Raw genomic sequence first — 27,444 nt, 5'->3', positions numbered from 1 at the left:
ACATACGTGTGCAGGTATCTTTTTTATAGAGTGATTTGTGTTCTTCAGGGTATATTCCCAGTAGGGGGATTGCAGGGTCATATGGAAGGTCAATTTTGACTTTTATTTATTTTAAACATGTCTTTAGGTAGTCATAGAACCAAGAGCTGTGTGGCTAAATTGCCTTCCAAACAAGTTGAAGCAATTTACATCCCATATCATTTTCATTTATACCCAGCACTAATTTTTTTTTGGGGGGGGAAGGAGAAAAAAATGACAGAATACTTTCCTAGTTGAGCTGACCAATCCTTCACTTAAAAAACAAAAAAAACCAAACTGCTTTGATCATTAGTGAAATGTGGCATTTTCCCTATGTTTTTGTTAGCTGTTTTATATCCTTTCTGGTGAATTGCATATTTATGGCATGTGTGTAGAGAACAGCACTGAGCAATAATGCAGGGTAATTATGAGTTCAACACCAAGTCTGCTGACTCCTTCCTATGTTCCTTCCAACTTCACATGTTTAGACTGACAGCTTCTCAGGTTAAATGAGCAGGTTTTCTTTTTCACCAAAAAGACTTTTAATATGACAAATTGCTGTCCAAGTATTCTTGTGTTTCCGTTTCATGTTCTTTTATAGGTTAGATCAGATGTTTTAATAATTTGCCTTAGTGAAAGAAGGCTTGATTTACAAATGAAAACTGGTAAATCCTCTTTTATCTAAGAAGCATTTTGCAACTTTTCATTAGGATTTTCTTTTGGAAACCTTTTTGGTGGTAGCAGTTTTTTATTTGTTCGCTTATGTTATTCTTTTATTCAGTAGGATCAATCTGAATACATAAATATTTGTGATGGCAGAAAAGGCAAAGAACCTGTGAGTAGCTTGTCTTTAAAGGCTGGGAACCATTGTTGGTTGACTCTGTTCATGCCCTGTGATGCTCTATGCAGCTTTCCCATGTTGTTATTTACTGTGCATGTTGAAGCAGTACCAAGGTGTTTACCTGGTAGCTCTTGTTGTGATGTATTTTCCTTCTATAATAGGCCAAGGGCTGCTCTTGAATTCTGATAGCTCTTGTAGTCCATCCTGTCAAGCTGTCTTCTCGCTTAGAGCTGCTACAGAAAGTCTGTTTTCGAGTACATGTGGAAATACCTGACACTTCTGAAAGACCTATGGATTCCTAGAAAGACAATAATAAAAGGCTGATGGAGCCCAGCAAGTATCATTAGCTGTCTTCAGAATCATCCTCGAAACCTCCCTCTCTTCCTCTGGTGGTTCAGTCACCAAAGCCCAGGGATTCAATTCCACAGTCTTGCAATCCCTACTGTGCCCATCTGGTCCACAGCCACTCCTTGCTGTCACCCCTTCTGCCTTCTCCTGTGTGTCTTATGACAATAGCTCATGTGTCATGTCCTCAATCTCTGCCCCACCGAAATCACTATGATTCATTCCCCACTGCTGTGCTACAGGTGTTATCTATTCAAGGAACTCCAGTAATATACTTGCCCGCCTTAAAAAAAAACTGTTGGGCTCCTTTCTGCCTATAGAATAAAGTTCAACTTTCTTAGTACGATCTGTGAAAGACTTGACGTCAGGACCCAGTTATGTCTATGCCTCCCAAGGAAACGCGTGGAATCACGCATCTGCCTGTCACGCAGGCCTCACCAGCCTCTGCCCATCCCTGCTTTTCCATATGCTGTTTTCTCTCTCGAGTGTTCTGGCAAACACCGCCTTCTGGCCCAATGTATCATTCTTATCCTTTGCACTAGCAGTGAACAGCCATGCAACTCAGACATGGACCTGCTGGGGCTCACAGCAGGGTCCAACATGCAGATGTCTGTGAGTTCCTTGGGACTCTGTCAGGTGTCTCCACTGGTAACTCCCAAGGCTTGAATGTCAGACTCTCTTTCTCCCGTTGTCATTCCCTTCTCTCTGCCTGGATCTCCAGTGGCCAATCTACTTCCACTCCACTGCTGAGAGCCCTCCCTCCACCAGGAGACATGAGGGGCAGGACTTTCAAAGGCTCCAGACAGGCCCTTCTTATCATGACCATCTCATGAATCCCTTGTCCACTTTCCCTTCTTCAGACATGAGCCAGTCACCAATCCACATCTCCCCACGTGCAAGGACACCTACCAAACTCACACTAGACTTGGTAGGAAGGGGGATTGTGGTGACTAGCAGCATAACAACAGCTCCCTTCGAAGGACGTGTTTTCAAAAATTCTCCCTCCTTCCTTTCTCCTTCAGATATTTTATGATCTACAAGTAGATGATAAGAGTCAAGGCTATGTGCATTTCCTCTGTAAATTTTCATATTGGGAAGATCACATGCCCTTTAGTAACTGATATGTATCTTATTATGTAGAAAGAGTCCAGATAGAACCTATGTAATAAAGCCATTTCCTAAGTACATCTCCACCTTAGCGAAGCTGTATTTTAGGTTGAACCTGTTCTGAAGAACCAGTACTCGACGACCATTTCAGAAGAGTTAAATGGTAAAATAGGTATATTCTAGAGCTCCCAGTGTCACAAAGCCAAAAGCTTGGTACCTAGCTTTCCAGCGAATATGTAGGAGGAAACACTGCCATGGTATTGAGGGAGAAAAGCAAAGTAGACCTTGAATCCACCATTTCATTCAACTAAAATCAGGCTTATTCCTGAACAGATCAAAGTATTTATGAAATCTCTTTCCAGTTTCTTAGAAGGAAATGGTAAGGGTCAGGTTCAGTGGCTCAGCCTGTAATCCCAGCACTTTGGGAGACCGAGGCGACTTGATTACCTGAGTCTCTGGGTTCGAGATCAGCCTGGGCAATTTGTGAGACCTTTTCTCTACAATAATAAAAAAAAAAATTAACGAGGTGTGGAAGCACGTGCCTGTTGTTCTGGCTACTTGAAAGACTGAGGCGGAAGGATCAACGCTGGGGTGGCCATGAGTGTGCGTGAGATTTGGAAGGAAGAAAGGAAGGAAGGAAGGAAGGAAGGAAGGCAGGAAGGAAGGAAGGAAGGAAGGAAGGAAGGAAGGAAGGAAGGAAGGAAGGAAGGAAGGAAGGAAGGAGTAAGAAGCTATTGCTTGAATTTGTGATTACCCAAAGATGCAGTCCTCTGAAGGCGTAACCCAGGAAGCAGGCAGACGTCCTACCAGTAGGGCAGATGCGATGGGACAGCTATTCTCCATCCTTTATTTCTGCTGAGATAAGCATGAAGGATTATGCTCATACTGATTACACGTGCTAGAATTTATTTACGATCCGACATGTCACCTGGATCTGTACCCTCTTTGTTTTCACACTCAAAAAAGTATGTCATTGGTTAAGGTAGAATCTAATATAACTTTTTTTTTTTTTTTACAAAGCACTAAATTCAAACTTACTCCTATTACTAACAAATTATTTCTGACACATCCAAAATCAAACTATATTATATCAGTATGTCACACACACTGTTTGAGAATCACTGGTTTAAGCTTAAAAATTACTTTGATCAGAATGCTTTTCACTGTGATAAATAGGTAGCAATCTTTGATTTTTTGATGAAGGATTCCTTTTAAATGGAACATCAAGATGACCTCTTGACACATCTTTACCTCATTCTGTGTTTTGTGACCCTAGTCATGAGTGTGTCTGCTTCTTTGTGTTCTACGGCCGTGTTGCTGAGAATGTGAACAGACATTTGTGAAATATCTGGTGTGCTCAGAAGGAAAGCTACAACACACAGTGCTGGATGGTCACTTCAACTAGTAGTGATTTGTACTCTTGTAGGAAGATTGTGTCACCCTTGCCTAGCTGTTGACCAGCTGACTGATTTGTTAACTCATTCTCTCTTTTAGTCATTAAAAAAGTAGTCATTGAGAAGCTACCCTCAAATGGATGTGCCACTAGCCTCCCTCCTTCCTCATGTGTGTGGTGGCTGCAACACCTGCAAGTTAATTGCATTCCAAGTCATTTGCTCAAGCTACATTTTAAAAACGTGTTATTTTTTCCATTCTTTAATGGTGACCTAACTGATAAATAGGAGTACTAAGGCCTCTAATTAGTAATTAACATAACACATTGGAAGGATATGACTTGATGCAAATCTTTTATTTGCTGTCAACTTAGAAGAATCATAATAGATCACTTAGGCAAGATGTTCCTATTTTCTGTCTACCTTGTGCTTTTTGGCAATTCAATGAATTCTCAGAAGGTATTTAGAAACTGTCTAGATACGATTGTCATTCGGTATAAAAGCTTCTTTCCCGCCCCCCAGAATATTATTGTTTTTCTTCTTTAGTACAAGAAAGTCATGTTTTAATATATGAACTATTAAAGTGAGTCCTGAGACATACAACTATTCTACACCTTATTTGTCTTATTATTTTAAAATCTATCTTGTTTTCTATTTACTTACCATCCCATAATATTTATGTGTCCTTCAATATTTAAAATAACATAAGAAAAAGTTATCTTTACAATATGAAAAATCGATTTTTGTCTAATGATAATGATCTATGCCTATTTCCAGTTTTCTTTCCTTTATCATGCTTGCTGAAGATTGACATGGTGACTGCAGACTCAGAAGGATTAAGAATATCTCAAGAAAGACCATTTATCTCACGTCATCTTGTTCTTAGGGGTTACCTCATTAGTCCAGATTATACATTTGAGTCAGCCTATGGAGAGCCTCTGTGAAGCTGCTTCCCAGCAGGGGCCTGGGCAACCCAAGTGAGAGGTCTGGCAGCCCTGGTGGAGCCCCGGCAGCCTGGGTGGTGGCCCGGCAGCCTGGGTAAAGGCCCAGCAACCCAGGTAGAGGCCTAACTCTCAAGCATCCTGCAGTCTGAGGTTCTGTTCCCTGCAGCATGTTGTTCCCACAAAGAATGTAACATGATTGGAATTTAACACTTAGGAAAGAATTGATACACAAAGCTAGTGATATATTAACCATAACAGGAAATCAATTTGGTAAACAGTTTTTTATCTGTATGATTTGAACATTAAAATGTAATACTATTGTAGAAAAATTATATAGCTATAGTATGTTACTAAATGAAGAGGATTGTCTTTATTTTATTTTGTTATTACTTTTTTCTTAGGAGTTTACAAATAGAATTGTCTTTAGATGGCCCTTTTTCTTTTCTTTTTGTTTCCTAATCTGTTTATTTATACATTTTTCTGCCTTTTAAAGTTATTCTTAATTGACACATAATAATTGTATATATTTATGGAATAGAGAGTGATATTTTGATATGCAAATACAATGTATAATGATCACATCAGGATAATAGCATATCTATCACCTCAAACAATTGTCATTTCTTTGTGTTGGGAGCATTCAAAATCCTCACTTTTAGCTATTTCAAAATATAGAATAATTTATTGTTAACTCCAGTCACCCTGCAGTGCTGGAGGACACTGGGACTTATTCCTTCTGTCTCCCTGTGATTTTGTATCTATGCAACAACCTCTTCCCACTCACCCAGCCCCTCCCAGCCTCTGGTACCACTACTCAGCTCTCTCCTATGAGATCGACTATTACGGTTTCACCCATGAGTGAGAACACATGGTATTTATCCTGGTTTATTGTATGGTGACCCTTTTAAAAGCACCCTTTCTATGCACCCACAGGCTCTCTTCCGGACAGTAGCCATGATGGTGCCCGACTACGCCATGATTGCTGAGATAGTCCTGTACTCCTGCGGGTTTGTCACCGCTCGGCCACTGTCAGTGAAAATTGTTGCTACGTATCGCTTGTGTTCAGAGCAGCTGTCATCGCAACATCACTATGACTATGGAATGAGAGCTGTGAAGTCAGTGCTCACAGCAGCTGGGAATCTGAAGGTAGAGGACGCATATGTTTCCTACGTTGTCATTTTCCATTGGCAATTTTCAGGACTGCTTGTCTTTGAGGCCCAATAACTGGTTGGTTTTATTAAGTGATTGGGAAAAAAATCAATTATTGAACTAAAAAATTATTATTTTGTACATATGAAAAAGAAACTTTTATAATGATTTATAAGAACTTATACATGCAATTCTTAGTGATTTTTATTCTGTTCCATAAATTAGTATATGAAGCTGGGCTCTGCCTAGGAATAAAAATGTTTTGAAGGCTTTCAGTCTATATACATATATATAGCATTAAAGGAAATAAGTATGAGAATGATTAATAAATACATACAAAAGCCTCTAAACATTGTCATGTAATAAATTACACAATTGCAGCCAGCTATGGGTTCACAGTGACAGAATTGCAGTATTATGCTTGTGGTTATAATGGTCTAAATCATAATTCTATATATGTAAAATCCAAATACTTTAAAACTTGGTAAACTTTTCATTATGGAACCTTGAAATAGAACTGTGTATTAGTTTTTTAAAGCAAGAAAGGCTATAGTTAATAGAATAATGCAAAATGTGACCTTGGAGTTTGCAAAATTTTCACATTCATGATTTGTAGAATACAAATTTTAAAATATATCCTCCATGATTAAGGACAATGGTTTGCATTTTTATTTTCTATAATAATATTATCAAGGATTCTAATATATAGTGGTGGTATTCTATTTCATATTAGCCTAACATAGCTTTAAGTCATTGTTTTTTCTCAATAAACAAGAGTGACTAGAAGCAACAACTTGCATTAACAGCATGTCAGGATGACATTGTGGTCAGATAAGGGAAAGATAATGCATTGTCTCATACATTTCATCACTGGAATCTCAACTCTCAAATTGAGCTATTAAAGTTGTGCAGAAAATGGATCCTGCAAATGAACCCTATCATTCTTTGTCAAAAGCTAATTTAGAATTGGTGACTGCTCTGGCCTGCATATTGTGAAGTTTTTTTTTCAAATATCAAAAAACAATTTAAACATTTACTTCAAAATAATAGCCTTTCAAATAGCAAAAGCGACTTCTGACACTTCATAATTTATGTGTAGTTAGATTGATCCAAAGATAAAATTCAGACCAGAGCAGGAATAGCTCTGGTCTTGGAGGCTCTGGAGACTCAGTGCCTGACTCTGACTGCTGGGCATCACACACTCTGTAAGGCCGAAGCCAGTTAAGTAGGAGCCTGGCGTTTATTAAGTGGGAAGATTCTAGAGCAAAGGGAGAGGATTCTGGAAACTTAAGTGCATGGTGGTGGGAGAAACTTTTGGGTGAAATGTTGGGTAAAATATTGAGTTGGGGGAAAGAATTTTGAGTTTAGATTTTTGTTAATTATGTGAATGTGATATGAGTATGAGAAAGCAAGTTTCGAATTCAGATTTTTAGTATGCTTTGGAATGTTTTAAACTCTAGTATAAATTTTCTTAAATATCTTTTACTAAACTGATTTAAAGGGTGAATCAGCCCTCTCAACTCTCTCTGTGGAACTTGCTAACACTGAGTTACTGAACACACGGGGTACTGAGCCTGTGGAGTACTGAGCATGCAGCCAGCAGCGTCGCCTGCCCTAGCTTCTGCTCCAGCTTCTGCCAGATGAGCTGTCTGCCTTACCCAGAACCAGTTTGCTTGTTCTTCAGCCTTCTGGAAGCCTGTTGGGAATGCTCCTGTTACTGTGTCACTTAATTGCATGATAGGGCAACTGACCATAGGCAAGCATAAACAGGAGAACTAGTTCATGTTTAAGAAAGATTCAGTCAGGATGAAATGCTAATAACATTTTGGCTTTGATTAGACATGGATAAGAAGAGTATACAACTGAAAGAAAACTTTAAAATGTATAAGGATGATACACTTAAACTGTCTTACAAGTATCTTTGAAGAGTATTATCTCCTTTAGAAAAAAACAAAACAAAGCAAAGCAGAACACAGCTAAATGAAATAGAGAAGGTGATGCATTATTGATGTGACTTGGTATCAAAATGTGGGCACATGAGTGAATGTTTATATATTTTACATTTAGATGTATTTTTTCAAAATGATTGTCCACTTTTGATAAGTTTCACTTGACCAACCCACTGCTGGTCTTAACCATAACAAGCAAGCTCTACTCAACACTCGGGCAATGGCAGCTCCCACCTATGCTAAATTCATGAGCAGTGGCTCTCTACAGCAATAGCTGTGAGAAGTACTTAGTTCAGGTGTTTATTATAAACCAGTAAGAACCTGGAAACAACCATGCTGCCCGTCAAAAGAGGACTGGATTAAAAAAATGTGGTACATATACACGATGGAATACTACGCAGTCATAAAAAAGAACAAAATCATGAATTTCGCAGCAACCTAGATGGAACTAGAGTCTATAATACTGAGTGACCTCTCACAGAAACAAAGATCCGAGTATCATATGTTCTCACTCATATAATGGACCTTAAACATCCAATGCAATACTATAAGAAAATGACTGACAGTACTGGGAAACTATTGGGGGGGGAGGGAGGGAGATGGGATTAACAGTAGCAAATATCTGTCTGGGAACGGGGAAACACCTCATATCAACAGGGTGCCTGAATGAAAGGTAATTGTATACCTAACCCTTAACTGTACCCCACAACATCATAATAAAAAATAAATTAAAAAATAAATAAATAAATAAGATAAACATACAAAAAAAAATTTAGCACATGTAAGTGTCAGTTTATAAAAGTAACAACCATCCAATAAAATGAAGAGAAATAAGAGCAACAGCTTTGCATCTGTTTAACTTGGCCATAGGATTTGGTGTGTGTGAACACAGAGGAGGGGTGCATTGGCAGATGCAGATGTCATCATGAATGTGTTTTCTTTTAGCTGAAATATCCAAATGAAAATGAAGAAATTCTGCTATTTAGATCCATCATTGATGTAAATCTGCCAAAATTTTTATCCCATGATTTACCACTCTTTGAGGTAAGAACACTTTTTATTCCAATGAATCAAAACTCTTATAATACTGTATTTATCAAATGCCCGAGTCTGCAAAACTTCTTAGCTGTGGAGAACAATGACATTGTACAGAGGAACATAGATCATTCCATGTTCTATTTGAGATGTGTTTAACTGGCTTTGTTGCTTTGGATGACTTTCAACAACTTAGGATTTTAAAGGAGTACTCTTGTATTCTTTTTTACTGCATAATATAATAAACACAGAAAAATTACAAAATTTTTGCTTATAAATTCTACTAGAATATAGGCTTTATTAAAAAAAAAAGTAATTTGTGTAACACATCACTGAATCCCTAGCCCAGGATAGAAACAGTACTTGGTAAATGTTTGTTCAATTGATGACTGAATAAATAAAATAAATAAGTACGCTCAATTTCCTTAAAAGAATGCATGACTTTTATGAAGTTGTTTTTCAGGATAATTTAACATAAAAACTAAATTTAACAATCTTGTGATATTTTACATTATGAGTAACTTAGAGGAAGTATTAGACAGACATTAACTGTTTCTGTCATTTCATTCGGTATCATTCTTTTCCTCTTCCTGTACCAGGTGAAGGAGCTTGAGGGCAGGGGGTTCCTTCTCAGTGTGAGATGTACTTGCTCCACCATCTTGGGAGACAGGCAGTTGGGCTGCAAGTGTTGACATGGAAAAGGGAGCAGAGGTGTCATTTAACTGTTCTAGCAACTGTGTTCCCCGGTTTTGAAGGAAGCTGTCCTTGGTATATAGAATCAGCAGTGTAGATATTATACAGAGCAAATCAACACGGAGAGGATTCACACTTTCTCCCTGAAGTGCTCTGTTTTCTTAGAACCAGTGTACTGGATGGATTTTCCAGGAGTAAAGCCTGTATTTGTTTTCAGAATATCGAAATATACCTCACTAGATGTATTTCCATGCATTGGATATTCATTCAGTGAACGTGTATTGAGCAGTGTTTCTCAAGTGGAGCAACACACTACATTTCCAGTTGAGGCAATTCCTTGAGCAAGAATGTCCCATGCAAAGCAGGACATTTGACATCATTTCCCCCACTCCCAGATGACCACAAACCTTTTTCACAGTGATGAACAGAAAGATAGCTCTGTGTATTTCTGACTCTTTAGCTGGCAGGAGAGTGTAGGTAGGAGACGTACTGGTCTTGGGAGAGCCACTAAACACCAAGTATGTCCTAGGGTTGCCGCTTCTCTCAGAGTGTGCATAAGCCATTTGAACAATCTGAAAAGAGATGTTTGTTTTATTTTGCAAACACTATGCCCAGTACATGGACCAGGTGCTATTTTAAGTGTTTTATAAATGGTAATTTATTTAATGCTTCAAACAACTCAGTGGGGCAGGGCCCATCATGATCCCTGTTTTATAGATTGTGTGACAGGGACACAAAGGTGATAAACAACTTGTGTTTATGGTGAGTACATAGGGAACAAGAAATCTGACCATACAGGCTACACTTGACTTCACTGCCTTTTTCTCTCCTTTGCCCCAAGGGACTTTGTTGCTTTGATGAACTGGGATAAATTTCTCAATAAAAGCATTTAAGTATTAAATGTAGGTGCAATTAAATTGGTAACTCATAAATTTTAAAGTATAACTTGAGTATGTGCCTTTACATTAGGCATTCCTGAAATGGCACCTTTATCTTCAGAATAAAAAGAGTAGTCATATTTCTCATGTAAGTTGTGATACTACTTATAAAACAGCCAATTTACCAAGGTGCATTCCTTAGACCTTGCAATTAACTTCATGTATTCAAACACATTAAATATGAAATTATAGTTTTTCCCAAACATGCATTGTATGATTGTAGTTGTTTCCTAGGATTGCTACAATAAAGTACCACAAACTTGGGGTGTAAGGCAACACACATTTATTTTTTCACGTTCTAGAAGCTAGGAATCTGGAATCAGAGCACTGGGAGATTGTGCTCTGTCTCTGAAGGCTCTAGGGAAGGCTTCTTCCTTACCTATTCCTTACTCGCATGGCTGCTGGGGACTCTATCAGTTCCTTGACTTATCACTGCTGCACTCCAGTCTCTGCCTCCGCTGTCACGTAGCCTTCTCTCATGTGTCTCTGTGTCTGAATCTCTCTCTCCTTTCTCTTACACAGACTCAGGCACTGGGCTTGGGTCCACCCTACTCCAGTGTGACCTCATCTTTACTAGTTATATCGCAAAGACCCTGTTTTCACTTAAGGTCATCTTCTGAGGTTCTGGGTGGATGCGAAATTTTGGGGGACACTATTCAACCCACTACATTTATTCACTAAAATACTTTTGAATGGATTTTTATATATGTTTGAGGTATGGATTGAAGTTGATTATTTTGTCCTGGCTAGATGTCCTAGCATCATTTGCTGAAAGATTCTTTTCTCCATTGAATTGCCTTTGCATCTTGTTGAGAATTAGCTGCTTATATATGTGTGGTTCTATTTCTATACCACCCACTCTTCTTTGTTGATACATTTGTTATCTTCACACACCAGCACAAAACTATCTTTATACTAAGCCCGGAAATCAGTGTTAAGCCTCTACCTTTTCAATTTTTTTACTTGTGGTTCTCTTTTGCTGATGCATAACAAATGTACATATTTTGGGGGTACATGCTTGTGATAATTTAATACATTCATAATGTTTGTAAAGATCAAATTGTGTATTTGGGATATACATTACCTTCAGTGTTAGTGTTTACTTTATACTGAACACATTCTAGCTATTTTGAAATGTACAATCGATTATTGTAAAGTGTAGTCACCCTGCTGATTTGTCAAACACTAGGTCTTATTTCTTCTGTCAAATGATATTTTTGTACCTGTTAACCAACTCCCTCCCATTCCTGGCCTCGCCAGTCTTTTCTCTGTCTTCAGGAGATCTGCTTTTTCAGCTTCCACATGAGTATGAACATGTAATATTTGTCTTTCTGTGCCTGACTTGTTTGAAATAACATAATGATCTCCAGTTCCATCCATGTTGCTGCTAATGACGGGATTTCATTCTTGCAAATGACTGAATACTACTTCATTGTATATATACGTCACTTTTTTTATCCATTCATTCATCGAGGGCACTTAGGTTGATTCTATGTCTTGGCTATCGTGAATGGTGCTGCATTAAACATGGGGAGTGCAGGTACCTCTTTAATATATGATTTCCTTTCTTTTGGATATATACCCAGCAGTGGTCATGTGATAGTACTAGTTTTAGTTTTCTGAGGAAGCTCCATTCTGTTCTTCACTGTGGCTGTATAGTGATTTACATGCCCACCAACAGTGGACAAAGGTTCCCTTTTCTCCACATTCTCGCCAGCATTATTACCTGTCTTTTTGGAAAAGCCATTTTAACTTGGGTGAGATGATATCTTTGATTTGCATCATTGCTCTGATGTTTAGTGATGTTGAACATCTTTTCATATACTTCTTGGCCATTTGTATGTCTTCTTTTGAGAAATTTCTGTTCAGATCTTTTGCCTATTTGTTTTAGTCAGAGTCTCACTCAAAATATTTATGCCATGTGGAAGAAGCCAGAGGAAAAAGTATGCTGCATGATTTCATTTATATTAAATTCTAGACAATGCAAGTAAAAATAGGAACTGAAAACAGATCAGTGGTAGGATGGGATGGAAGCAGGAGGCAGTAAGGAGAGGAGAGAAGGGCTACCAAAGGCTTCGAGAAACCTCTTGAGGGTGACAGGTATGTTTGTTATCTTGGTTGTTGTGATGGTTCCACTTACCAAATCTTACACTTTAAAACGCAACTTGTGTGTGTCATTTGTGCCTCTCTAAGGCTGTTAAAAACACTGTTGAAATATTGCTGCCTAATGGCTCTATTTCCATCAATACTAAATATGTGTATTTAATATAAATATATAAAATGTAAACCCTCCAAATCATCTGTTATCAGGGAATTACTTCGGATTTGTTTCCTGGGGTGAAATTACCAAAACCAGATTACAATGATTTGCTGGAAGCGATCAAAGACAATTGTGCCTCTATGAATTTGCAAATGACCTCATTCTTTTCTGAGAAGATTCTTCAAATCTATGAAATGATGATTGTGCGTCATGGTTTTATGATTGTTGGAGAACCATTTGGAGGAAAGACCAGTGCATATCGTGTCTTAGCTGGAGCTCTAAATGATATATGTGAAAAGGCAAGTGTGTTATATTTTGAATTGGGGGTCTCACTCTGTCACCCAGGCTGGAGTGCCGTGGCATGCTAACAGTTCACTGCAGCCTCAACTTCTTGGGCTCAGGTCATCCTCCCACCTCAGCCACCCAAGTAGCTGGGACTACAGGCACACACCACCACACCCAGCTAATTTTTTTTGTAGAGACAGTGTCTTACTAACTTCCTAGACTGGTCTTGAACTCCTAGGGTCAAGCAATTCTCCTGCTTCAACCTTCCAAAGTGCTTAGATGACAGGCATGAACCACCACACCATGCCCAAGTGTGTCATTAGTGAATTTATTTATAATCAGCTTCACACAACATAGAGTATTACAGTCATTTTAAAAAATACTTTCAATATGGTAACTTAAGATCATGAGAAAATGAGTCACAGAAAAAATAAAATTAGAAAAGTAAAATGAATCAAGTAAGACATTCAGCATGTAATGGTATGCCATGAATTTGCCTTTCAACTTTTTATTTATTTTCTTTTTGTAATTATAAAGGTAATACATGTTCACAGAAAAGGTCTGAAAACACAGAAAAATCTGAAGTTCTGAAGGGTTTTCTTTAGTACTTTTAGGAGAGTATTTTTTAATTTTATGGGTAGTTAGGTTTGTAATGCCAACTTCTGTCATTGGCTACTAGTGGTATTGAATTAGAATGTGTGTGTATCATATTATTCAAGATTCTACTTTGGTATACTAAAGGAATGAGGCTCCTTTAAATTCTCCAACCAATAGTGCATTTCTTTTTTTTTTTTTTACCTCTTCTTGTATTACAAATAGATTTACTTCATGTACTTCAACATTTGTATCATATTTGAGATTTGTGATCACTGTGTCTGCACCCTTTCAACCAATATAATGTTATTTACTTGTTCTGTTGCTTGCTTTGGATCCACTTTGCCCAATTTCAATATTGCTACCCCTTATTTCTTGCTGCATATGCATATTTGTTTTGTTTTGAGTTGGAATCTCACTCTGTTGCCCAGGCTGGAGTGCAGTGGCATGCTCAGGACTACCACAGCCTCAATCTGCTGGGCTCAGGAGATCCTTCTGCCTCAGCCTTCCAAGTAGCTGGAACTACAGGTGTGTGCTACCATGCCCAACTTATTTTTTGATTTATTGTAGAGACGGGGGTCTCACCTAGTTGCCCAGGCTGGTCTTAAACCCCTGAGTTCAGGCAGTCCTCCGTCTCGGCCTCCCAAAGTGCTGGGATTACAGGTTTGAGCCACTGCGCCTTGCCTGTATGAACATATTTACCCACGTGTTTAATTGGATCCTTGGTGTCGCTGTGATTTACCATTTATAGAGAGTAAATGGCTTGACTTTTATTTTCTCCGGGTCGATGGCATTTATTTTTTCAAAGGGGAATTTAAATTAACTTATATGCATTATCATATAAACCAACATGCTGCTTATTTCTGTCATCTGCTGCTTCTGCTTTTGTTCTTTTATGCTGTTTTCTTTCTTTGCTTCACTTCTCTGTTTTCTCTCATTTTTTCACCCTTCCTCCTTACCTTCCTGCCTTTCTTTGTTTGTTTTTTGTTTGTTTGTGTTTTTCATGTTTTGCTGCTTTATTGTTTTATGAAGTAATTATTTTTCTATTAAAAAAGAGTCTCTAAAAGGACTAAACCTGGCACTGCTAGAAGCGTGAAAGAAGATGAGGTGATGAGCAGGCATTCTGGTTCACTTGTGAGGTCCAAGTGGCTCGTGGCAAGGGAGTTCTGAGAGTGACACTGTGATCACATAATAGGAACAGGCTTTCTTCACCACTGCTAACAAGTCATAGCTCCACACTGACCTGGCTGCATTTGGGATATGCATATTTGTTTTGTTTTGAGTTGGAGTCTCACTCAGTTGCCCAAGCTGGAGTGCAGTGGCACGCTCAGGACCACCGCAGCCTCAACCTGCTGGGCTCAGGTGATCCTCCTGCCTCAGCCTTCCAAGTAGCTGGAACTACAGGTGCTACGGTGCAGCAACCTTCAAACTGAGCAAGAAGATGATAGAGGTTTCCCATCTTCTGAATTTAGCAAGTTATGTTTTTAATCCTCTTCCTGGGTACAGAAAGAAAATAAAGCTCTTTAACTTGTTTTATTGTTTAATAATTGTATTCTCGTGTCTTTTTTTCTCAGTTTGGCAGTTTGTGTTCCAAGCTCTGGGGTGGCAGCTTGTAGGCAGTGTTGGGAAGGGTTGAGCCTGTCATATTGTTGTATATACATACAATAAATGACTGTGAACAGGTGGGGCACAGGAGACTTTTAGGGTAGTGAAGTGTTCTGATGAGACTATAATGGTAAGTACATGACATTACACATTTGGCAAAATTTATAGAATTGCGTGACATAGAGCATGAACCCCTAATATGATATTCAGTTAGAAATAATGTACCAATATCAATTCATCAGTCATAGCAATGTACCACACCAACTTAAGATACTAACAAAACCTGTAATGGATGACAGAGAAAGCATATGAGAATCTCTGTACTTTCTTGAATTCCTGGCCTCAAGAGTGCCTCAGCCTCCAAAGTGCTGGGATTACAGGTGTGAACCACAGCAACTGGTCCAAGTCTCTGTACTTTCTGCTCAAATTTTCTGTAAACTTAAAACTATTCAAAAAACCCAAAACAAAACAAAAAAAGACTCTATTAACTTTTTAAAAAATGACATAGACCAGCTTTCAGGGTGAGAGACCCAAGAGATAAAAAAAAAAAAAACACTCTAAGAGAACTATTACTATATGAATTCCTACCCCACGTTCACTGTATTTGTTTGCAGTGTTTGTACTTAGAATTTTGTTAAGTTTAATTTTTGTTTGTCTCATAAAATAACCGATTGCTTCCGCAACTGCTGCTAGCAGTATGTGAATGTCAAGTAATAAACCCCTCCTGGACATTCCTTTGCTTAGCCTGTCTGCTTGCTAAACCTAGCTTATCTGACATTCCACTCTGCTCATTTAGCAGCTCCCCCATCAATCACAGGTAGCTGAGCGGAGCAGACCAATCCCAAGTGCCCCCGTACCCATTAGGAGAAATTAACCTATCATGTAAAAACAAGTTTAAAGTTCTTTCCCCTTCTCTGTAATGATGTATAAAAACTGCTTGCCATGCTGGATCGGGGCTCTCGTCCCTGAAGCTGCTGCTTCGGGCGTGAGCCCAGACTCGAGCCTGAATAAAGACCCTTGTGTGTTTGCATCAGAGCTGGCTCTTTGTTGGTCTCTCAGATTCTGAAATTTGGGTTTAACAAGGGTTCTGGCTGAAATAGACAATTTACCACTATTAACTTTTTCACTCCACAAAAAAATACATATTTCTCTATATTTAGATCTTTTTATTTTCTCTCAGAGAATGTTTTGTGGCAGGGGTCAGCAAATTATAGCCCATGGGTCACATTCAGCCCAAAGCCTATTTTTGTAATATCCACAGACCTAGAATAGTGTCAACATTTTAAAAATTAAAAAAAAGAAAGAAAAACAGAAAAGAATATGTGATAGACCATATGAAACCTACAAATCATAGTGGAAAACTGTCGGGAGGGGGGATGGGACTGGCAGTTGAGGGAAACTGCTAGGGGAGGGAGGGGCATACTTCATCAACAAGGATACCTGCATGATCAATGTTTATATACCTAACCCTGAATTGTACCCCACATCTTTATAATAAATAAATAAATAAATAAAAAGTAAATAAAAGAAATCTGCAAATTCTATATTATTTATGATCTGTCCCTTTGCAAAATAATTTCTCAGCTCTTGTTTAGTAGTTTAAGATTTATAGATTTTGGGTAACATTTGCTAATTTCTTCCTAAATATTTTATGAACTTTTAAATACTATTGTGAATGGTATTTTAAAATTTTTATTTTTCAATCGTTCATTAGCATTATGTAGAAAAATATAATTGATGTTTATGCTGTAACATTGTCCTTGTATGCTGGAGCCTTATTAAAGTCACTCCTACATCTGATAGTTTCTTTGTAGACTCCTTAGGATTTCCTATATATACAACCATGTGTAAATATGGATAAAGGCAGTATTCGTTAAAATAATGATTTCTTTTTTTCTCTTAAGGGGCTAATGGAAGAAAACAAGGTTCAAATAACGGTTTTGAACCCTAAGTCTGTCACCATGGGTCAGCTGTATGGACAGTTTGACTTAGTGTCCCATGAATGGTCTGACGGAGTCCTTGCTGTCAGTTTCAGAGCATTCGCTTCTTCTATGGTAAGTGCTGACACTTTTTCCTGTGTATTTTAAAAGGTTCTGTTATTTCCTTATACCCAATTTCTGTTAAACCAATTCTATTTGTAGTTTAAGATACTTGTTTAGAGCACAGTACTGATTGTCTGGCAGTATCTCTGTGAAAACAAACATTGGCACCTACAAAAAATACCAGAGACCACGCTAGCAAACACCTTTGCCTTAGAAAGAGGACAGGGAAAAGGACAGGGCAAAATAGTTCCCATGCTTGTCTCCCAGGTGTGATGATCCGGAATGAGAGCAATGAATAAAATGATCCTCTGGATGTTCAGCTACATCCTTCCTCTGCCTGCTCGCTGGGCCTTTGCCACACCTGCTTATTGTTAAACAAATGCCAGGACTTAGAGCAGAGACTGCATACCTTTCAGAATGGTGTGTTAGGGTTCCAGCACTTTCCCTGCTGTGTGTTAGGAAGGGCATGGCTGCTATGGAAAGCAGAGAAGGTGGGGTGTGCCCCCTGTCCCCTATGGCCAGGGATGGGAAAGTGGGCACTGCCTGCCCTGGCTTCTGCTGCCATGTGATGCCTTATCCCCTTCTCAGGGAAGACCCCCATGGGCCAATGCATATCTACCTGCTCTCCATGTCTGAGCAGGTTCCCCATGGCGTGGAGACACTTGCAGGAGAGATGCTGGTCAAGGCCAGTGGTGCAGGAAAGGGGTCGAGGCCAGAGATGTTTGCTTTAGTAAAGCATTCCCTTTGTAAGTGTATTCTTAATTCCAACTGCCATCCTTTCCATGTACGGACCAGCGGGCCATGCCCCACGAGACAGTATGATAATAGAGCGATGTGGACTCCCAGCTCTGCTCTTGTGGAATGACCTTGGGCAGTGTGTCACCTAAGTATTGGTGCAGAGCTCTAATCTTGTCAGGAGCAGAGCTCTAATCCTGTCCAGTGTCAAGCTCTCCTAGAGATTTCGAGGATAAAACTGGATACAGACCGTGGTCGGGAACTCTTGGTATAGCTGCTCAGGTTGCCCTAACCACAGCAGGTGCGCTCTCAGTCAGATCATTTGTGGAGTCCCATATAGGAGGGTTATACAACCCACTCTATAAGGACTATGGGATGGCTCTACATTATCCCCAGCTGCATGCTTACATTACAGTCCTCAGGAGCTGTGTCCCATAAAGGTTGAGTCTTGGGAAAGTTCCCCCAAAGTACACAGCATCTAAGTAGTACAGTCAGGTGACTCCTTCAGGAGTCCTTCAGGCCATGGAGACTGAGGCCTCACCACAACATGGCATGTTTTCCAAAGTAATGTCCAGTGGGCTTGGGAAGCCCATAGCGCAAGGGACAGTTGACCTCAGGGTGGCTGTCGAGGTCTGGCTCTTCTTGCTTCCTCCCTCGACACCGCCATACCGGCCCCTTAGTGTGGGATGGGTGACTTGAGCCTGAGACAGACCTGCCGTCTCATAGATGCATGCCGTTAGCCACATGGATGGAGGATGTGTTGAGAGGGATTCAGATGCTTCAACAGCACAGCTGGAGCTCGCATGTGCTGAAGGGGAAGCAAGGCATCACTGGGGCAGACAGAAGGCAGATTTGTAAGGTCTGAGAGGAGGGTTAATCTCCAACTAGCACCTGGCTACTTCTTCATATTTGTTGAGGATTTACTGTATTTTGGACAATGTGTAGTTTTTTTCCCAGTTATTATATCATTGTGAGATTGAATGTTACATGGATTGTAATGCCCCACACCATCATGAGATAGTTCAGCCAAGGCAGGTGTGTATATGTGTCTGTGTGAATTCATTCAGTGGAGGGAAGGAAAAAAATGTGTCTTAACACCCTAGTCATTAATCTGCATGAACACGTTACTGTGTAGAGTCAGACACTTGGAATGAAAATGACCAGCGTCTCCCCTACAAGCATCTCTACTCCATGGAGAACCTGCTCAGGCATGGAGAAGAGATGGACATATGTTGGGGTCTTCCCTAAGAGGGGGATCAACTGTCATGTATTTTTCCTGGCAATCATATTTTTCACTTACATTGCTTTCTAAAACATGTATATATTTTACTTCAGAACACTGAAAAAGAGTAAGTCTTACCAAAAAATGCTTTATTTCCTGTTGGGAGCGGATGTGATGTGAGGAGCAGACGAGCACTGTCACTGTAACAGGCCTTGAGTAAAGGCTCCAAGCAAAGGCAAGGTGTCGCTTGGAAGCTCTGCATCCTAGCCAAAGGTAGGCTGTGAGGGATGCAACTTGCTACACGAAATGGTGTCTCAGATGCCCATATATCTGAGTGCACATAGTACAGATAAAGCCTTAGATACAACAAGATAACTGTGGAACAGCTCGCCTTTTAGGTAGCAATATAATTCCATGATGGCTTCCTCACAGACCTTGAATCCCTTCCGACTTCCTTTGTGTTTGATTATAAAATAAACATGCTGAGCTAGTTTGGGGTCACTTCTCCTCCATCAGAGGAAAGTGTTCCACCTGACCTCAGCTTTTCTTTATGTCTTTGTGTCTGTGTCTTTCTTAATCTCTCACTGCTCTCTCTCAGGACCCTCAAGGCAGCCACGCAGGCCACGGCAATTTCCATCTTGTCCTTGGCATATACAGCTTAGGCTTCTTTAGTGATGCGCATACATATACATACACATACATGCATGTAAATCTGTGTTGTGAGCAATGCAAGGTCAGAGATTACCAGGTCCAAGCACACTTGTCTTTGCACAAAGTCACATTTTCTTGATGCTTATTTAATCATAAAAGCCACAAACTCCATGGAGCTCCCAAGGAGGCAATTTTCTTTAGTGCTTGGTTCTGCCCATCCACTTGGTGGTCAGAGGCACAGCACACAGGCTCAGGCCACTCCACAGTCAGTCGGTGCTGCAGGTTGTAACAGCAGTATAGTATGTTGATCAATCAACATATACATATTACAGATTAAACTTCCACAAGTGACATTTAACATTCTGAAAAAAGAGATAGGAAAAGGGGTTAGCAAACCCTCCAGGAAAAGCGAAGTGAGCAGACAGACTTCCCAGGGCCGGCATGGTGGCACATCAGTGTGTCCTGTGAGGAAGTCTTTGATGTGGGCGAAACCTTCAGAGGAGGATACTGGGTGTTGATCACAGGTGACATGGCAAGACGGTGTCTGTGAAGATGGCGTGTTGAGCTGGGGAGTCCTGTCTTGTGGCCATAGAGTCTTCTGGTGAGGGCTGACAGGGAATATGTTGGTGAAGTCCTTTCTGGTTGGTGTGGTCTCTATTGACGAGGCAGGACATCAATAGAGGTTCCTGTTGGCATGGTGCCTTTTAAAATGGAGTCTTTTTCTAAGATGGAGTCTCTTATGTCAAGGATACTGTATACAAATGCAATCTTTATTCAAAGGGTGCCTTGACATGTTCATGGTGAACTCATTTTAGGAGTTATGTTTTTAAATTTTAGAGTATTATTAAACTGCTTCCTTACATGACCATTCTTATATTGTGCCTTTGTTTACCATTTGCATAATAGAGCCCAGACAGGAAGTGGCTGGTGTTCGACGGGCCAGTGGATGCGGTATGGATTGAGAACATGAACACCGTGCTGGATGACAACAAGAAACTGTGCCTGATGAGTGGGGAAATCATCCAGATGTCACCACAGATGAACCTCATCTTTGAGCCCATGGATTTAGAAGTCGCCTCTCCCGCCACCGTGAGCACTCCATGCTGACATCTCTTTATTAATTGTAAAATGCCATACATGTGTTTATGTACTTAGTAACTGTGACTTTAAATGAAAAATGTGAGTAGATTTCTTTTTCAGAGCCAGCTGTGCTTCCCAAAGGACAAGTATGTCTGTGGACACACTTGGCAAATTCCATGGCCAAGGTGTCTTCTTCCTTGTCCATGACTTTTTCGGTAAAGTTATATATAAAAGCTGAAGCCATAAAATTGTATGCAATTAGCTTTTCCCCAGGCTTTCCTGGAGGTTGCAAGAGCTGGCATGCTAAGTAAGTCATAGACATCTTATCGGCATCACTTTGATGTAAACACTTGGGCTTTCCAGGTCTCCAGGTGTGGCATGATCTACATGGAGCCCCACATGCTGGGCTGGAGACCGCTGATGCTATCCTGGGTGAACTTGCTGCCTGAGACAGTCAGTACGATTCAAAAGGAATTCATAATAGGCTTGTTTGACAGAATGGTCCCTGTTTCTGTTGAATTCATTAGAAAGCATACAAAGGTAAGATGAGTGGGAATTTTAAGATTAAAAAAAATAGAAAACCCAAATTAGCTTTATATATCAATTTCAATGTCTGTTTTTATCACAAAGAGATTAAAATATTTCTTAACGAGTTTGGCTGAAAAAACATTTTTCTGATTAAAATAAAAAGATATCAATTCACAATTATTCTCTAGAAATATTTTAAATAAAGCATCTTAGAGTTTGACAAAATATTATTGGTGCTAATATTTTCTTTCAAATAGAAAACCACAAAGGCTCATATAGCCTTATCTGGGTAAAAATACCCCCAAACACTATTTTTTATTTCTGGTGGGCTGTTGTATTTTAAATAATTTCCATGTTTACAATGTTCTTTATCATCCAAAGTTCCTAAGATAAGCCAGCCCCAGTAGAAGATTGGAACAAGGTCCTAGAACAGGCAAAGCTGTCTTTCTTCTTTCAGTACACACTGGAGAGTGGAAGGGGTGGTGAGAAGGGAGAAAAGACAGTGTCCATGGAGACCTGGTCCTGAGAGCTGGTGGAGCACCAAACCAGGGAGATGTGCAGACTCCCCCCATCTGGAATCAGAGCTGGTACACTGCATTTCTGCTTTAGAAGGACTTTGCTCTGGCACAAATGTGAGAAACAGGGCTGACGTTTCTCCTGCTGTTGAAGATTGAATGGAGGAGTTCGAGGCGAAAGTTGGCCTCAAGGTACAGATTTGGAAGGTGGAGTTTAAAACCATGTTAGTGTAGATGACCTAAAGGAATAATCCAGAGAAGAAAGGAGAAGAGCAAAGGACAGAGTCTCAGGTGCATCTGTGACCTAAACAAGAGAGGGAAGAGGGAAGAGGGGCATGTTAGAAGGGAGTGTCAGTGTTGTCAAAGTGACGAGGAATCATCAGGATGGGAAAGACTGGCATATGTCCCTTGGTTCTGACAGTTGGGAAGCCCATGGGGAGAGACTTAGGGCAGAAACAAGGGCTCTCAGGGAACTCGTGTGAGGAATCTGGGCAATACTGACAAGACGGGGATATAGACTGCTCTTTCAAGAAGGGATTGGCAGTAGTGGGAATCTGCCGGGATGGGGGGGCATACCTCATCAACAGAGTACCTGCATAATGAACATTTGTATACCTAACCCTGAATTGTACCCCACACCTTTAAAATGTCTCATAGCCAGCTGGGCTTGGTGGCTCAGCCTGTAATCCCGTGCCTTTGGGAGGCTGAGGTAAGTGGATTGCCTGAGCCCGCGAGTTCGAGACCCGCCTGGGCAACTTGGCGAGACCTCATCTCTACATAGATCAAAAATTAGCCGGGCATGGTAGCGCACACCTGTAGTTCCAGCTACTTGGAAGGCTGAGGCAGAAGGATCACCGGAGCCCAGCAGGTCAAGGCTGCGGTGGCCGGGAGCGGCCACTGCACTCCAGTCTGGGTGACAGAGTGAGACTCCAACTCAAAAAAAAAAATAAAAAGTCGAAGACTTCCGGCAAGATGGCGACGGGGCAACCCAGTCTGTGAAAACCTCTGCAAAGGAAAATTGGGTCTCTGACTCTCGCCCCGGGGGCTACAGACTCCTACATCGCAGCCTGCTCTTCATACGGAGCTCGGCCATTGCCACCGCTGGGGCATCGCAGCGGTCTGGACAGCCACTGCAGCGCAGCCGCTGCAGCCACCGCCACCGCCGCCGGTAGCACATCGCACCACCCGGGCTGGAGGGGATCCACAACTTCAGTCCATGAAGCGCCTTCAGGGAAGATCTGCTGGGATCGCTGCCACCTCTCCTGTGACTGAGGCGTCCTGCCCGCCGTAAGACTCCTGCTGTCTGCCCTGAGGCAGGCAGCCATCTTGCCATCTTCAGCCTCTGCCGTTCCTGTCCGGCCCCACCCCCTCTGGGGCGAGCAGTTGAGACAGCACCACCTGCTGGCGATTCAAGGTAACAACACCGAAACGGGAGAAACAAGCTTGATAAAGACATAGGCCAGAGTGGTGAACCGAGGGTGATCTGAACTGTCCTTCACAGCAGACCAGGGGCAACTGACCCTAACTGCAAACTAATTTACCAGCTTGAAAAGAAAACTAGAAATCAGACCTGAAAGGCCATTGGACTTAAATGAAATGTCTCAGAGTGTGCTTCATTGATTCTGTTAGTTTAATGACTTAATTCTATTCCTACTGTATTATTCCTTTTTTTTCTCTTTTCTTCTTCCTTTTCTTCTCTTTTCTTCTCTCTGTAAACCATATCTTTGTATAGAGGAACAGCACACTAATAAGGTGGTTGGATAGCTGGTATGTTAGCATCACTATATGTTTTATTTTTGTTTGTATGAGAATTGGTTCGTCTGTAGCTGTGGTCTATTTTTTTCTGTTTCAGTATAGGCCTCTCTCTCTATTTGTTGGCACACTCATTTGGTTCCCCCCTTACTCCTCTATCTCTCCACCCCCCTCTTCAACCCACTGTCTACTCCATTCTCTCCCCTCTGCTAACCACATTTTATTTCAGGGAGTAAACCTACAGCCCCACAGCACGGACAGATTCCAAGGCAGTGGGAAGTGGGTTCCAGATTATTCACACACCTGTCAGCGAATACCAGGACCTACAGATAGATTTTGAATCACAGCTCCCCCCTTAAGTAAATCTCAAAACTGCAAAAAGGACCACCCCCAACCTACAGTGCAACTCCAGAAGTGAACAAAGTAAGAGGGCATACATAAAGAATAGGAGATTGAACAAACAGAAGTAAAACCCATCCCTTTACCCCTGAATACCAGAATTAAAGACGGTGACGTGAAGGGAAGGAAAAAGTAGGGAGGGGGGAAAACCACACAAATGAAGAAAAACCAAAAGAAGAATATAGGTCTCACACAGACCCCTGGGAGATCAGACACTGAGGAAACAGATTCTGGAACACAAACAATGAAGAGCCCCCAGAATGACTGGTTACATGCAACAAACTCAGACATCAAGACATTAATGGAGAGAATTTTAAAAATTGAGGAGAGACAAGAGGAAAATAGGAAGGAGCTGATGTCAGAAATGACACCAGTAAAGAATACTGTGATGGAAATGAATAACAGACTAATAAGCATGGAAAGCAGAATCAGCCAAGCAGAAGAAAGAATCTCAGAGCTCGAAGACCAAAACACAGAACTAACCCAAACTGTCAAAAGCATAGAAAAGAAGCTCAAAAGACAGAACAAACCTGCAAGAGATGAATGATCACTTCAGGAGACCAAACCTAAGAATCTTCAGGCTAGGAGAGCCTGGAGCCCTATCTCAAAGTTCTAAAAGAGAAACAATTTCAACCAAGAATAACCTACCCAGCCAAACTAAGCTTCATTAGTGAGGGAGAATTGAAATCTTTTCCAGATATCCAATCACTAAGAACCCTGCGGCCACCAGACCACCTCTACAAGAAACAATTAAGAAAGTACTGAACACAGAAGAAAAAGAAAAAAGAACAACAGCAATCTTCACAAGAGTACAGGCAAAAGATTAGAAACACACATGAACCAACTCCAAAACCCAAAGAAAGATAACAAAGAAACAGGAACAACTCTGTAAGAACCTTATGACAGGGATCAACTCTTGCAATTCAATTATTAGCCTAAATGTGAATGGACTAAATGCACCACTAAAAAGACATAAAATGGCAAAATGGATAAAATATCATCAGGCAAAAATCTATTGCCTTCAAGAGACTCACCTCACTAGAAAGGACACCCACAGACTCAAAGTAAGAGGATGGGAAACAAACTTTCAGGCGAACGGAATACAAAAGAAAGGAGGAGTAGCGATCTTAAGTTCAGACAAAATACCTTTCAAGCTATTAAAAATCAAAAAAGATACAGAAGGCCACTACATAATGATAAAAGGCTCAATCCATCAACAGAAATATCTATCCTAAACATATATGCACCCAACATAGGTGCGCCAACTTTCATAAAGCAACTTCTAGGAAAACTAAAGAAAGATATTGACTCTAACACCATCATAACTGGAGACTTTAATACCCCACTCACAACCCTAGACAGATCATCAGGACAAAAAATCAATAAGGACATCCAGAACCTCAATATGACTTTGGACCAAATGGATTTAATTGATACCTACAGAACACTCCATCCAAAGACCACAGAATACACATTCTACTCATCACCACCTGGAACATATTCTAAGATCGACCACATATTCGGCCATAAATCAAGCATAAGCAAATTTAAAAGGACTGAAATTCTACCATGTACCTTCTCAGACCACAGTGGAATAAAAATAAACATTGACACCAACAAAGTCCCTCCAAAACCCACAAAGACATGGACACTAAACAGCATGATGCTAAACAACTCCTGGGTCAATGATGAAATCAAAATAGAGATCAAAAGATACCTGGAAACAAATGAAAATGAAGAAACATCTTACCAAAATCTCTGGGATGCCCTGAAAACTGTAGTAAGAGGGGAATTTATATCCCTACAAACACACATGAAGAAAATCAAAGGAACCGAAATTCACAACCTAACAAGCCACCTAAAGAAGCTGGAAAAGCAAGACCACAAAAACCGTAATTTCAGCAGAAGAATCCAGACCACCAAAATAAAAGCCCAAATCCAGGACACAGTAGACAAAAAGATAATACAAAAAATCAATGAAACAAAAAGCTGGTTCTTCGAAAGGATAAACAAGATCGATGGTCCCCTAGCTCAACTGACCAAGAAAAAATGAGAAAAAAAACCAAATAAACACAATCAGAAACACAAAAGATGAAGTCACATCTGACCCTGAAGAAATACAAAAGATCATTAGAGACTACTACGTACACTTGTATGGAAACAAACTTGAAAACCAGAAGGAAATGGAAGACTTTCTGACATCACACAACCTACCTAGGTTGGAACAAGAAGAAATTGAGACCCTAAATAGACCAATAACAATCAAGGAAATTGACTACATAATAAGAAAACTTCCTACAAAAAAAGCCCTGGTCCAGATGGCTTTCCAGCAGAATTCTACAAGACATTTAAGGAGGAGCTGATACCAATCCTACTGAAGGTATTCCGGCGATTGAAAAAGATGGAACTCTCCCCAAATCATTTTACGAAGCCAACATCACATTGATACCCAAGCCAGGTAAAGATTCAACAAAGAAAGAGAATTACAGGCCAATACTTTTGATGAACATAGATGCTAAAATTCTCAACAAGATCCTAGCAAACTGGATTCAGCAATACATCTCAAAAATCATCCACCATGACCAAGTAGGCTTCATTCCTGGGATGCAAGGCTGGTTCAATATTCGTAAAACCATAAATGTAATTAAATACATCAACAGATGTCAAAACAAAAGCCACATGATCATATCATTAGATGCAGCAAAAGCTTTTGATAAAATCCAGCATCCCTTCTTGATAAAAACCCTTGAACATCTAGGCATACGGGGAACATACCTCAAAATAGCAAAAGCCATCTACGAGAAACCCACAGCCAGCATACTCCTAAATGGACAAAAGTTGGAACCAATTCCCCTGAAAACTGGAACTAGACAAGGATGCCCACTGTCACCACTCCTGTTCAACATAGTATTGGAAGTCCTGGCTAGAGCAATCAGAGAAGAGGAGGCAATCAGGGGTATCCAAATAGGAAAAGAGGAAGTCAAGTTATCTCTCTTTGCAGATGATATGATTGTGTACCTTGAAAACCCAAGAGAATCTGTCAAAAGCCTCCTTACATTGATAAAGGCCTTTGGCAAAGTCTCAGGATACAAAATAAATGTACAAAAGACAATTGCATTTCTCTACACCAATAATAAACAAACAGAAACCCAAATAAAAAACACAATTTCCTTCACAATAGACACACAAAAAATGAAATACCTTGGCATCTTCCTAACCAGAGACATGAAAGACCTTTACAATGAAAATTACAAAACACTGCTCAAAGAAATCAAAGCACCCCTTCAAACAAGTGGAAAAATATCCCATGCTCATGGATTGGAAGAATCAACATTGTGAAGATGTCCATCCTACCTAAGGCAATCT

The 27,444-nt window shown here is 40.3% G+C and overlaps 1 protein-coding gene across 1 annotated transcript in view; it reads left to right on the top strand.

Moving 5' to 3' along the window:
• Positions 1–27,444, top strand: part of DNAH7 (dynein axonemal heavy chain 7) — a 280,274-nt gene that overhangs the window by 107,307 nt on the left and 145,523 nt on the right. The window contains exons 25-30 of the mRNA XM_008063530.1: positions 5,580–5,792; positions 8,690–8,788; positions 12,721–12,969; positions 17,059–17,208; positions 20,711–20,893; positions 21,248–21,424. Coding sequence (XP_008061721.1) covers positions 5,580–5,792; positions 8,690–8,788; positions 12,721–12,969; positions 17,059–17,208; positions 20,711–20,893; positions 21,248–21,424 — 1,071 coding nt within the window. The remainder of the gene's footprint in view (positions 1–5,579; positions 5,793–8,689; positions 8,789–12,720; positions 12,970–17,058; positions 17,209–20,710; positions 20,894–21,247; positions 21,425–27,444) is intronic.

This window comes from Carlito syrichta, unplaced genomic scaffold (assembly GCF_000164805.1).
Source record: "Carlito syrichta isolate Samal-C Ts95f unplaced genomic scaffold, Tarsius_syrichta-2.0.1 Scaffold306906, whole genome shotgun sequence".
Taxonomy (NCBI): domain Eukaryota; kingdom Metazoa; phylum Chordata; class Mammalia; order Primates; family Tarsiidae; genus Carlito; species Carlito syrichta.
Note: the sequence above shows the minus strand (reverse complement) of the source record. Positions and strands in the feature narration are given on the sequence as shown.